At 35.4% G+C, this 13,533-nt stretch overlaps 1 protein-coding gene across 1 annotated transcript in view; it reads left to right on the top strand.

The window, feature by feature from the left end:
• Positions 1-13,533, top strand: part of rxfp1.S (relaxin family peptide receptor 1 S homeolog) — a 115,972-nt gene that overhangs the window by 78,116 nt on the left and 24,323 nt on the right. The window contains exons 4-8 of the mRNA XM_018243242.2: positions 2,035-2,140; positions 5,656-5,727; positions 10,542-10,613; positions 11,345-11,416; positions 12,963-13,034. Coding sequence (XP_018098731.1) covers positions 2,035-2,140; positions 5,656-5,727; positions 10,542-10,613; positions 11,345-11,416; positions 12,963-13,034 — 394 coding nt within the window. The remainder of the gene's footprint in view (positions 1-2,034; positions 2,141-5,655; positions 5,728-10,541; positions 10,614-11,344; positions 11,417-12,962; positions 13,035-13,533) is intronic.

The following is a 13,533-nucleotide window of genomic DNA, read 5'->3' as shown; positions in this document are numbered from 1 at the left end:
ATTCCAGCATAATTGCAGCCATGGCATGGCAATGTGGCTGCTGCAGTTTCACAACAGAGGACAAGAAGACAAAATGTAACAGAAGTCCGAAGAGCAGCTAAGGTTTCTAGTAGAAGAGTTCCGCAGCATCAATTTATTGTTTAAAAACAATTACTTTTATTGATCCACATTAAAACAGCATGTAGAGTGTGTCACCTGGCACATTTCCACCCTTAATCATAGGTTTAAAAGGACAATGTCTGGAATGTCCATATATTTAGGTATATATCACAACGCCCTCTGTTGGTGAATAACTAACACTATCTGAAAATGCCTGGTAATGGACTTTCACAGCACATAATCCAAAAGAGTCATTTCTATATACATAGAGTATACACCCTCTGTTGGTGAATAAATGATATTATCACAAAAATACAATACAATACAAGGGTGCAAGTACCTTTATATAAATGGCATCACATTTTTGTGAACTCAAATGTGAGATTTATTACAGTCAGACCCTTCAAAAATTCAAGTTTGAATATTAACCTGCCAATTGCAGAGGTACCTTGAACTATTTGAGGATGTTAATAGTAGTGATGAGTGAAATTTTTGCCAAGTTTTGCTGCAAAAATGACACCCATAGACTCCAATGGGAGAAAAAAATGTTGAACGTTGAAAAATGTTGAACGTCATAATTAATTTGTTGCGCAATATCCAAGCTTTTTTCAGAGTTCAAATTAGATTCCAACTACATTTACAACTGTTATTGTTATTTAATGCTACTCTGCTCTATTCAGTATAGGTAAAATACAAAAGGTGAATCTCAAAACCAGTTTCTCCCCAATCAGGCAATCAGTAAGGCTCTCCTCCACCTTTAAAAGACACTTTCCACAATTAGATTGCTAGATTTGATACCTCAAAAGACCATAAGTCATTGAGAGGGAAAAAACAGATGAAATAATATAGTGTAGTATTTATAACAAAATGATTACATAAACGTTATTGTAAAAATATATTTTTTGTGCTTATTAACACCCACAAATGTTTACAGAACATTTAATTCATGTGCACCATCTTGAAAGATATTTCAAAGTTATTCACAAATATTAAAAAGTGAATGCTGATTAAACCAGTGAAAACAGATTATGATATATAAAGAGCCCACACTCCGAATCTGGTAGTTGATTATACTCAAAAGACATGAGTAGATAAAGGCATTGATAGTAATTGGCGTTCCAATCTGCTTATAAACTTCTTATTTCCTTAGTTGGTAAACAAAATAACATGTGCAGAAGCTTTATTAAACAGTTAAAATTGCACTCTGCTAAAACCGCTTTTAAAAAAATACAGCGTCTACTCTCCATATGTTGCTCTGAGTCCCTTAGCATCTTTCAAAGTCCAATGGCATTTCTCTGTTTCCCGGCTGCACGCTTCCGCAGGTGGCAGACTCAGTTTAAATTAAAACCTGCTTTCACATAATCCATTTATCAGGTACACAAACCTCCATTCTAAGCCCTCCCACTATAATGGTAACAGCCAATGAACACTCCCTACTTCCTGCACATTCTTAGCACAACCAATCCCCTGCAAATGCTACAGGTAAGCTGCCACCTACAAATTAACTTTATTACTGGCATTGCAGGCTTCTCCTAAGTGCCTTCTGATGCCTTGGGGTGGGAAGTTTAAAAAATGTTTTGTGTTGTTATAAATCAAATTTGCAAACAATGTCCTGGAACTAGCTGAAGAAGTCAGGGTGGGGCAACTGCCCCCTCTAGCCCCCTTCTGCAGACACCCGTGTTTGACAGCAAACATGTACTAACTAAATAGAATTGCCTATATACTGTTTTAGTTTGTCTTGACACTGGCCAGTGTTTGAGAAGTATTATGAGATTACCGAATGGAGAGTTGTCTTGCAACTAGCATATACTGTTATTCTGCAATGTTGCTTTTTGTATAATATAGTGCTAGTGAAAAGTGGTATAAGGACATGATGGACTTTAATTACTTACCTGTGTCACACACCTGTAATGCTTTTATCTTGTTTTTATTCAGCACTCGGGCCGGTGCCAGCACAGTGTTTGTGCCGAGGCTTAGAACTTGACTGTGATGGAGCCAAATTACGCACTGTCCCTTCTGTCTCTCCAAATGTAACCATCATGTGAGTAAAGCTGGACAAAGAGTTGTGTGTATCTCTTCAAATCCATTATCATCACACCAATCAATGAATCAACTATTAAATGGTGTTATTCTTAATATTAACAGTGCTAAATATTTAGCCACTGGCAGCTTCATTGTTGTCAGTGATGTTACTAGCCATGGGTCCTGGTCCCCCACCACCCCCTCCATCGGAATAGTGCACCAGAGCAACTAAAAATTCCCTATGCCCTGCCAATCGCAACATGACTTACTGTATTGTGGCACAAGCAGGCCACAACGGGGTGCAGGCCAGGCTGTGATCTCCCCCACACCCCTGGTAGTTACACCACTGATTGCTGCATAGGGTCCTTTATTCAGAACCCTAATAAAACATGGATAATTAATGTTTCATGAGTTTTAGCTGACAAAGTATGGAGATTCAAATTACAGAAACATCACATATATGTGTGTGTATATTGTGCACAGCATATGCTATTTCTGTACCATTTTGTGTATAATAAGAGCCATCTTGTTGATAATATGAATGATTGCCAAGGGAACAGAACATTCTCTTTCTAATTATTCTGTGATAAACTCTGTATAATATTTTTAAAGTTTTGTCATAGAGGTAATGCATAAGAATGACAGGGCGAGCCCTACTCAGTAGGTTTATACCAATGTTAAATTTGATGAAAATATGAATTCTGTTTTCCAGCAGCAGTCCATCAGTAAATAATAAATCAATAGTGAGCCTTTTTTAATCTACAATTTAATCTACAAAACCATACAAAGGTCTGTTAGATTATTTGGTAAAAAATACTGTTTTTGCTCTTAATGAGACAGATAGAATACATTTTGTCGTTACTTCCCTCCTGTATTATTCCTAATGGACACCACCTGATAGGGAGCCTTTGGGGAATGGTTTTAGTTGTGTGAGGTTTTCTGGAATCTGGGATTTATTAATCAAACGTGTCTTCCTGTCTGTTTATAATTGGGCAATCGAATGAGCAGAGGGGATGTGTTGTCTCCAAACTGTTTTTATAATGGCAATAAAGGTTATATTGTGTTATTTTAAATACATCTACAATACTTTAACATTTTTGTTTTATTCATATGTTTATATGTTTATAAAACATATTATTCTCTGCTAAATAGTGATGGGTGAATTTATTCGCCAGGCGCGAATTCGTAGCGAATTTGCGCGATTCTAAAAAACGGGCGCCGGCGTCAAAAAACGGGCTCCGGCGTCAAAAAAATAAATAGATAATAGTAATGGGTAATAGTGTAAAAAAAAAAGTTGGACTAATGCAAGTTGGCATTGTTGGATACAACAATAAAATCCCTAAATGATGCAGGTGCCTTTTCTTGTACAAAATACTGTTATGTGAGCATTAGTGGCTGTATTTTCTGTATGCCAATGCTTTAAATGTTAAGGTATGCATTTATTATATACCACCATCTGTAACATATTTTTAAGTGCTTTAAATTGCCATTTAAATGAATGATCCTAAAATAAAATCTGAAAAATCAGACAATGCATACATTGAAATAAAGCAAAATGTGTAAATGAGACAAAGATTTCTCAACTAACTGATAAGAATCCAATAATATTGAGTTCATTGTGGATATTCTGAGAAAGTTATACATGTGTCATTTTACTGCCATAAATACAGATACTGTATATACAGTAATCCAACTTGGCACACAGGCTGATTTGTTTAGAACAATGTCTAGTGATGATCGGAACACTCACCATTTTTTGTAGATCACTTCCATCTGTATCAGTTTGAAGTACTGAGATAAAGGGGCCGTTAGTGGTATAGATAGTGCTTGCATTTATGAGGTTTCCTTAAAAAAAAGGACTGTGGAGGTCACTACTACTGAAAATAGACAGAATGAGCTGTTAGGATTTGCATACAATGTTCCTTGTGTAATTTTAAAAGAGCCAATTTGGGAATCACAAACCAACATCTAGTCTTTTCAACATCCAGTTGGAAGATCTTCTGAACTGGTACTGAAGCCTACAGTCACTGACTATATTGTGCACTGCCTGAAGACATCAATACATGTCTTGTGGTTGTTTTTCCAACAGTAAAAAAAACAATTTATATCCCTTTAACCTTAAGCTATATGAAAGATTATGGTAGATTGTCCCATCTGCATGAGTAAAAAACAGTGAGCATACAGTATATACCAAAAAAACCAATGGAGCAAAAACTGTAAAATATAAAAAAGCATTAAATATAAATTAACAATATTAGTCCCGTGCCCCCAAAAATGCAGATTATAGTGCATAGACCTTAGATTCTGTGTTTTGGTCAGCTCTATCATATGTGCTATATTTTTGCTTATGTGGTAGTGCAGAGCATAGATCAAATAGGTTACTAACAACACAGTGAGGGTTAAACCAATTTTATGGTTCTCACAATTAACCGTTTATAATCTATACATCATCATTTATGCGAAATGCAAATTGTTATTGCCATTTAAGATGAGGGTGCAAATTAGGGGCCAAGCAATTTGGGATTAATAATGCTAAATATTGGATCCAGTTATATTTGGTTGTTGACATCCATTCGATTAGCATTTAAGGACACTCTTTTTTTTATTGACCCAGTTTGCCCATTCTTTTCATTGGGAAGAAGTTTATAAGCACACCGGGGAACAAATTTGCTTAAGGCATGTTATTTCTAATTTATGAAAGTACACAATTTTTATAGTATAGGGTTCTCTTGGTTAGCTCTTGGTTAGCTCTCTTGGCTGTGGGTTCTGCATCAGTCTGTTCTGTTGTAGCAGCATATTCTATGCATAAAAACTCAACGTCGAGTTTAATAAATCTACCCTGTAGTGTAATATGGAAATGCTCAGCGCAATTAATCAAAATCATTAATTTCTCCAGCTAAAATTGACATCACTTCAATCTGCAGTTTCAGGGCTATGAGAAATCAACATCCTTCCATTTCTTTCCTCCCACTGCAACCTGGTAGTGGAGTATGCACAGTGCTCTACACCTAAGGTTCCTGTATGTGTCTATATAGTGAATTTAGCTTTAGTAATGCCACACATGCTGTCCACATGACATTCTTATTATGAGAAGCCAAATCTCTTTACAAATAGAGATGAATGTGAGGGAAGAGGAAAGATCATTAAACCAGCACATATCATACAAATAAACTTTGACTTGACTTGATGGATAATTGTACATTTGCTTTTTTTTTTTGCATCCATATGATACCTGCAGATTAGTGAGTGCCATTCATATTAATACACCATATAGACTCCCAAAGCAATAATGTAGAATAGTTATGGCTGATTCCTGTTGACACTGAAAGACTACTCCCAAAAAATTCACAACCATTGCACATAACTGCCCGTACCTTGCATCCTCAGGAAATGTGAGTGAATGCATGTGAAATGTGAGTACAGTAGTTGAACTGGGGGTAGTAGCATTTTGTTACGGTGTCTGTAAAGGTTGTAAAGAATAAATGATGCAGTGCATTGAAAAGCAGTTCTAAAAGACAATCTGCTCCTTTGCAGGTCTTTACAGAATAACATGCTAAGAAAACTTGGGCCTGATGAATTTAGTTTATTTCCAGATCTACGCAAACTGTAAGTAAAAATATTGGATTCATTTTTTAAATGTTCTTACATGCAGTGGAGTAAAATAGGCAATGAACGTCACTTCTAGGCATCTCTGACTTCCATGCGGATAACAAACCATTGATACCCTTCTTCTCATGGACACCAGCCGGACAGCCTTGTGTAATCTGAATTTTGTTTATCTCTCACTTTTTTTGGTTCAGTCAAAAATACCAGGAAACTGGAAGTGATTGTTAATCAAAACATCCACGTTTTATGTTATTCACAATGGCTGGTAAACCGTAGCATGCCAGTTATTTGTTGTTAATAAGATATTTAGGGATGATGCTTCTCCTAGGCTAATGACTTAACTCAACTTGGACACTTTTATTTCAACTTTCAATAATTAACATTCTAGTTCTGCTAAAATGTTTTATGCTTCACTAGAATGTCAATGCTCTTAGTCAGTCAAATGAAGACAAAAACTGAATGTTGATATTATAGACGGTGATGTTAGATAATGTGCTCATGTATTTTGGTTATGTACTGAGACTACTGTATATATAAGGTAAACATTCTCAAGTCACAGTGCCCTTGAATGTAAGTAAAGTGCCCTATAAATATGATGATGATTATAATTATTTTTAACCTCACTCTATATATTTTTAACTAATAACCTCCTTGCAGTGGTCCCCCCTCCCCAATTACTTTCACAATAGAAACAAAAACCAGATCTGTTTGTTCCACTGCGAATTCCCCTAATCAATAATATATCTGCCCCAGAATCTATGAACTCTCCATATCCAATGCAAACCATGGGTCATCCTCCAACCTTATTATATATTTCTGTCCATTTTGCATTGAGGTCTCATTTATAGCCTCCAATTTCAAGCACAGAATAACTTGTAGACGTTTAAGAATAAAAAAAAAAACATAAAATGGGTAATAAAACAGACCAACAGACAAAAAAATGGTCAATAAAACAGACTTAAAGAATGCTATATTTGTTCAGCTGATTCCATTGAAGTCACAAATCTGCACAAATCTCCCTTGATTATTTCAGTTTTTTAAAACTGGTCTTTCATTACTGTATTGTTATAACATCAGTAATTATTTTCTAAGAAGTTTGAAGGCAAATTATTTATTACTAGTAAATGTGCACAGATTTGTTTATCCTTAGGGATGGATTACTCTTATAAAGAGCTTTAGTTTTAGTAATATTAAATGCTATGTTATCCCTCCATGCAAATCAGATCTAAAATATACCTTAAACCAGTCAGATATGATTTAATGTAAATGCAGGATAGACTGGATGCCACTGGCAATTTGATGGAGAAGAAAGAACCTACAGGACTCAGAGCTTAGTCCCTCAGCAAGGGTGTTAAATTGGCATTTAAGGGCAGATTTAACAAAAACTGAGCTTAGAACCCATAATAGAAATTCCTCCACTTTCCTTCATTCCTATGGGATTTTCAGAAGCATATTTATCAATGGGTGAAAGTTAGAATTGAACATTTAAAGTAAGAAGTCAGAGCCACATTAGTTTAGTTGCTCAAGTAGCAAGAGGTCAGGTTTCATGCAAGCTGCATGTTGGAACTAACCATAACGTTCTATAAACCTACCTTTCTATAAAACCTGTGATTACTTAACTGGTTAACAGATGGCTACGAATGCTAGATATATATTTTGAAGCTCTGTATGCAATCTGTCTCTTCTGGGCTTTTTGTTTTTAAAAGTTAAGTATCAATTAAATGTACAACAAAAATAATAACTGGCATTTTTATTGTAATTAAAATTACTTTTAAAAGATGGAACTACAGTAAGAAAGTTTTACAGGTTTATTGCCTTTCTTTGAACTGTAAACTTTAAAGCGTGTTGAAAAATCTTGGTGTTCATGCTTATTGAAACTATAGATTTTTCCTCTTTATTTATTGTTCAAGTGAGCGGTGGCTAAGCTATTGATCACTAAGCTGAGAAGCAAAAAGAAGAGATAAAAGAGAGCAAAAGATTTGTAATATACAAGAGTACTAGAAAACATTTTATAAAACAACTTTTAATTAAAACTTTAAAGGGATCCTGTCATCGGAAAACCTGTTTTTTTCAAAACGCATCAGTTAATAGTGATACTCCATCAGAATTCTGCACTGAAATACATTTCTCAAAAGAGCAAACATATTTTTTTATATTCAATTTTGAAATCTGACATGGGGCTAGATATTTTGTCAATTTCCCAGCTGCCCCATGTCATGTGAAATGCTTTCTGGCAGGCTGCTGTTTTTCCTTCTCAATGTAACTGAATGTGTCTCAGTGGGACATGGGTTTTTACTATTGAGTGCTGTTCTTAGATCTACCAGGCAGCTGTTATCTTGTGTTAGGGAGCTGTTATCTGGTTACCTTCCCATTGTTCTTTTGTTTGTTTGGGGAAGGGAGGGTGGTGATATCACTCCAACTTGCAGTACAGCAGTAAAGAGTGATTGAAGTTTATCAGAGCACAAGTCATCTGACTTGGGGCAGCTGGGAAATTGACAAAATGTCTAGCTCCATGTCAGATTTCAAAATTGAATATAAAAAAATCTGTTTGCTCTTTTGAGAAATGGATTTCAGTGCAGAATTCTGCTGGAGCAGCACTATTAACTGATTAATTTTGGGGAAAAAAATGTTCCCATGACAGTATCCCTTTAATTAAAGTGGAACATTTCAGTCCTTGTGTTTTAAAGAGCTGAGCTTATTAAAAGTCTCCCAATTCAGACAAAAATCCCAGTATAGAGCAGCATGACTGCTTGGCACCATGGCAGGTAATACAGATGGAACAAGGCAGACACACAGCAGCTGATTCCCACACAATATTTTGCAACATTCTTCTTTCCCTTTGCATGTTACTAAGCATTCAATAGCAACAGAGAATTACAGATCATTACAAAGTGAGTGACAAGTAGCACTTGGAAGCATTACAAATAGTACCTTAAAAGAGAAGGAAAGTATAAATCACCGGGGGAAGGGGTGCCAAATGTTAGAGACCCCCAAGTGATTGTAATGACTTACCCGTGACAGTGCTCTTCTATTAGCAGAAAACTGCGCCGAACTGAAGTTCTTCTCAGCGAGCACCAAGAGTGGTCCTGTTCCACCTTCTTTCTGCTTTTCTGTGCACAGTAGAGGGAAAAGGCAAACACTCTACTGCACATGCATCTGCCCCTGGAATTGTACAAAAAAGAAGCGGAAGAAGAGGATCACTCAATGGTGCCAGCTGAGAAGAACTCTGGGTCTGTACAGTTTTCTGCACTAGGGAGTACCTAACATTTGTCAAGCCATAGTGATTTAAACTTTCCATCTCCTTTAAAGCTTGCAGTCATGGGGCTTGTATTTTGTTAATGGGGTAAGCACACATTGGAGGTTATGTAATAAAAGATACTGGGGTTCATTTATAAACACAAAGCCCCTTGCACTTTGTTGCACATGGAGGCTAGATTTTGAATGAATATAACTATTGCATAGTTAATCTCATTTGCTAAAGCATCTCCTCGGATTCTTCCCGTGCTAATCTGCTATGAATTGCTAAATTCCATCAGGCATCCTTTAACTCCATCCTTCCTTTCACAGAATATGGTGTAATGTAAGAAAAGGTCTAAAGTTTGCTCACATCTAATAAAACATAGCAACCAATCAGATCAGCCTACCAGTAAATGCTACCTGCTGATTGGAAGCTATGGGTTAAAAGATAAGTATCTTACCTTTAGTTTAATACCCCATATGTCAAGTGTGCTCTCTTCCTTCCAGCCAGTTCTCTTGATGCCATCCCATCACACTTCCTAAAAGATCTTTCTTGCACTCTCATTGTCTTACTAAGTGACATCTTCAACTGATCCATCTAAACTAAAATATTTTCATGTACCATCAAACATACTTTAGTCACCCCATGACTTCAAGAAAGCTTCTTTTGTTCCATTCCTTGATATCTGCAGGTCAATTGCACTCTTGGCTCTCCCTTTTTTAGCATTCATGTTAGCCCAGTGTGTTTTTGGCTTCTTTACCCCTTTACCTGTGGTCAATCGTAAAACTGTTTCTAGACAAAAACATATACCTTCTGTTTTAGTTGAATATGATGTAAATATAACAGATGCAATAATTTTAATAATTTTAAAGCCTCGTTTAGCTTTAGTTTCAAGGTATCTAACAAAATCTTACTGTATGTAAAATCTCAGTGCTCTCAAAAGGAAAGTCTACATATACAGCATTGTTGTTTTTTACTTTCCTACATCAAGCCTTATGAGAACAGGCACGGGCATACTCTCCAAAGCAGTTAGATTATAAAATGTCACCATACAGTGCAAATAAATATGGCTCTTGCCAATCGTAAGAGGAATGAATTATGACAATTGCACAATACTAGTACAAGTATGGCATCCATCATTCGAAAACCCATTATGTAGAAAGCTCTAAATTATGGAAAGGCCATCTCCCATAGACTCCATTATAATCAAATAATTCTAATTTTAAAATGTATTTCCTTTTTCTCTAATAATAATATAGTATCTTGTACTTGACCCCAAATAAGATAAAATTATCCTTACTGGAGGTAAAACAATCCTATTGGGCTTATGTAATATTTAAATAATTTTTTATGGTCATCCAAATTACGGAAAGATCACATATCCGAAAAACCCAAGGTCCTGAGCATTCTGGATAATAGGCTACAACGTAAATTGTAGCTAGATTTGTTGTATGCATTTAATTATATGCATATTTAAATAAACAAAAGCTGATACCCTCAATGGTAATACTTATTATATTTTTTACTCAAGGTTGTGTTCAGAATGTAGTATACATCTTCACACTTCTTTTTACAGGTATCTGCAGCATAATAACATAAGGACAGTATCTAAACATGCTTTTAAAGGACTGTACAACCTGACAAAGCTGTAAGTATTCTTGCAGGGATTTGTTTACGTTATATAAAAGATGCATTAAGGTATTGGTCTTAAGCTTTAGTAAAGTCAAAGGAAATTCTCTATGATATAGTTGTATAATTTGTATTATTTGCTGTGTACTACAAATTAATTTGCAACAAGCTTTTTTTCTGACTCTTTGTAAGTGCTTTTGCTACTGGGCTGTCCTTATGTCCATTTACCCAGCAGCCCAAATCTATTGCTCTGTGGGGCTACAATTTAATGTCTGTATTACCATTTATTACTTATTTTTTCTGTTCAGGTCCTCTCCTATTCATATACCAGTCTTTTATTCAAATCACTCCATGGTTGTTAAGGTATTTTGAATCTTAGCATCCAGATCACTGCTGAAATTTCATTTCACCTGCTTCTGTTTTTAGCTGCATCTTACCAATGTAGACTAGGGAAGCTGACATTGTGTTTCAATCATATTTAATCCACATTCTAAAATATTATAATCTATTTTGTAAATTCTATACCTAACATTATTGTTTTATGTTATATGTAATTACACATTAATCATGTTACAATGAAATTGAGGTTGACTAAGTTTGCAAACCTTCACAGATAATAGTGCAGTTAATTAAAGATCTTCCAATAACTCTTTAATAATAACAGTTGTTCTGCCGAACTATACATAGTTATTATAAGCAATAGTCAGTGAAATGCCCTGGTTTCATGTCTTGTTTATGTTTCTTTTACAGATATCTGAGTCACAATGAAATAACCACTCTTAGACCAGGAGTGTTTGAAGATCTGCACAGACTGGAATGGTTGTATGTATCGTCTACATTATTTTAAATCAAATCCACAGTCTTTGTATTTATATTATATTTTTAACAGTAAACCTTTTAATCTTTGCAATCTTCTTATTGCCTTATATTTTTTTAAAATTATATATACTTGCAGAGAATGAAAAAACTGGTAGGATATGGACTAGGAAATGTACTTTAAACAAACCATAAAATATTGTATTAGTCTTACCATTTTGAATTTCTTTCTGCAGACTGCAAATGTGTAGTCTCACTTATATTCAGTAATGTCATATTTGGTGAATACAGATCAATTATTTTTTCTAGGCTTAAAAAACCTTTATATTAATTCTAGTGAGAGATATGTGTTTTGAAAAACCCATCATGCATATAATCCACATAAAGCTTCAAATCTCTTTGTATGAATGTTTCAACAACCTTAAGGATTACTGTGTGCTTTTGAAAAGCCTGGTATCCCTCATAAGTGCTTACTAATATAATATAGAGGTATAAAAAAGAGCTGTAGATGAGTCTTGGTTTTTTTAGGTGTCAGATTCTGTAAACTATGCTTGTCTGACTCCTACTAGTATGTCACAGACACTTTCCAAGATGGTGACCCCCCGGGACAAGTTTGAAGTCCTGGATCATTGCTGCCATTGAGAAACTGAACCTTTAGGTTGGTGCAATAAGTTCAGTATGTAAAATAGGGCATTTTTAAGGTGCCCATACACTGAGAGATCCGCTCGTTTGGCAATGTCGCCAAACGAGCGGATCTCCCTCCGATATGCCAACCTTGAGGTGGGCAATATCGGGCTGATCCGATCGTGGGCCCGATCGGATCCTAACGATGCCTAAACGGGCGGTCGGATCGCGGGACCGCATCAACGAATAGATGCGGCCGCGATCCGACGGGATTTTTTGTCCCATCCGATCTTGATCTGCCCTATTTTCGGCCAGATCTCGATCGGTGAAGCCCGTCGGGGGGCCCCATACACGGGCCAATAAGCTGCCGACACGGTCATCAGAGATCAGTGATGTCTGATGATGACAAGTGAAGAGTATAATATTTGAGCATTTGTTTTACAGTAGCAGAGATTAGTTATATACATTATAATGTTATGTACAACCATATGGGGTTACTTGGCAGTGTTAGATTTGCCAGAATCTATTCAACACTGGTTATAATAGTTCAGAAGGAATGCAGATATAATGGTCATTTTTTCCCCCTAATAGCATTGGGAAGTAACAATTCTTTAGTCTAAAAGCCTTGAAACTTTCTGTCCTTCCGTGTCTAAGATTATGTTTATGTTTGTGTTACAAGGAAAGGTTATAATCTGAACTCAACTAATCTGACCCACATTTGGTTTGGTTCAGGTTGACTAGCAATGTAAGGTTTGTATTTGCTTTCTGCTGTTTGTGATCCATTTAATGAAGAACATATGACCATTTGATGAAGAAACTCTTATTTTGTTGAGAACAAAAATGATAACTGAATGACTTTTTCATTAAAAGTGAGGAAAACTTTATGAAACAGAAAAAAAAAATGATTGGTTTTGTTTCTCATCAACAGAATAATTGAAAATAACAAACTGACCCGTATCTATCCCCAAACATTTCAAGGACTGAACTCACTCATTCTTTTGTAAGTAGAATAATATTTTTGTGGGTGTCAAGTGCAATATTATTTTTTTAATACAAGGTAGATGATAACAATGATTTGATCATTTTACTGGATAGATTAAGCAAAATATTTTAGAATAGTTTACCAAGGTAAGACCTATGAAAGTACTTTATTCCAAATGATAAAAAAATCTGTGTTTCTGTCCTGCTGTTGTCCCTTTGTGGCAAAATGATGATCAGTCCTTAAGGACAGAAAAGATGATTTGAAAAAGCTTTACAACTTGCAGACTTTTTGAGATCACTTATATTTGCATTTACTTAATCATTATACAGTTTTTCCTCTGAAGATACTTATTTTAAAATAATACATTATATAAAAAATACAAAGATCAAGATTTTCAACAATGAGAAGTATTTTTATCATATTGAAATGTCTGAATTTTGTAATACACAGAGCGATGAAAGTGTTTTCTTAATTGAGATGGTAACCCCCGTGCTCCCAATAAAGAGCATGAACGGTG

The sequence above is a fragment of the Xenopus laevis genome, chromosome 1S (assembly GCF_017654675.1).
Source record: "Xenopus laevis strain J_2021 chromosome 1S, Xenopus_laevis_v10.1, whole genome shotgun sequence".
In the NCBI taxonomy this organism is placed as follows: domain Eukaryota; kingdom Metazoa; phylum Chordata; class Amphibia; order Anura; family Pipidae; genus Xenopus; species Xenopus laevis.
This window is presented reverse-complemented; position numbering and strand designations above follow the sequence as displayed.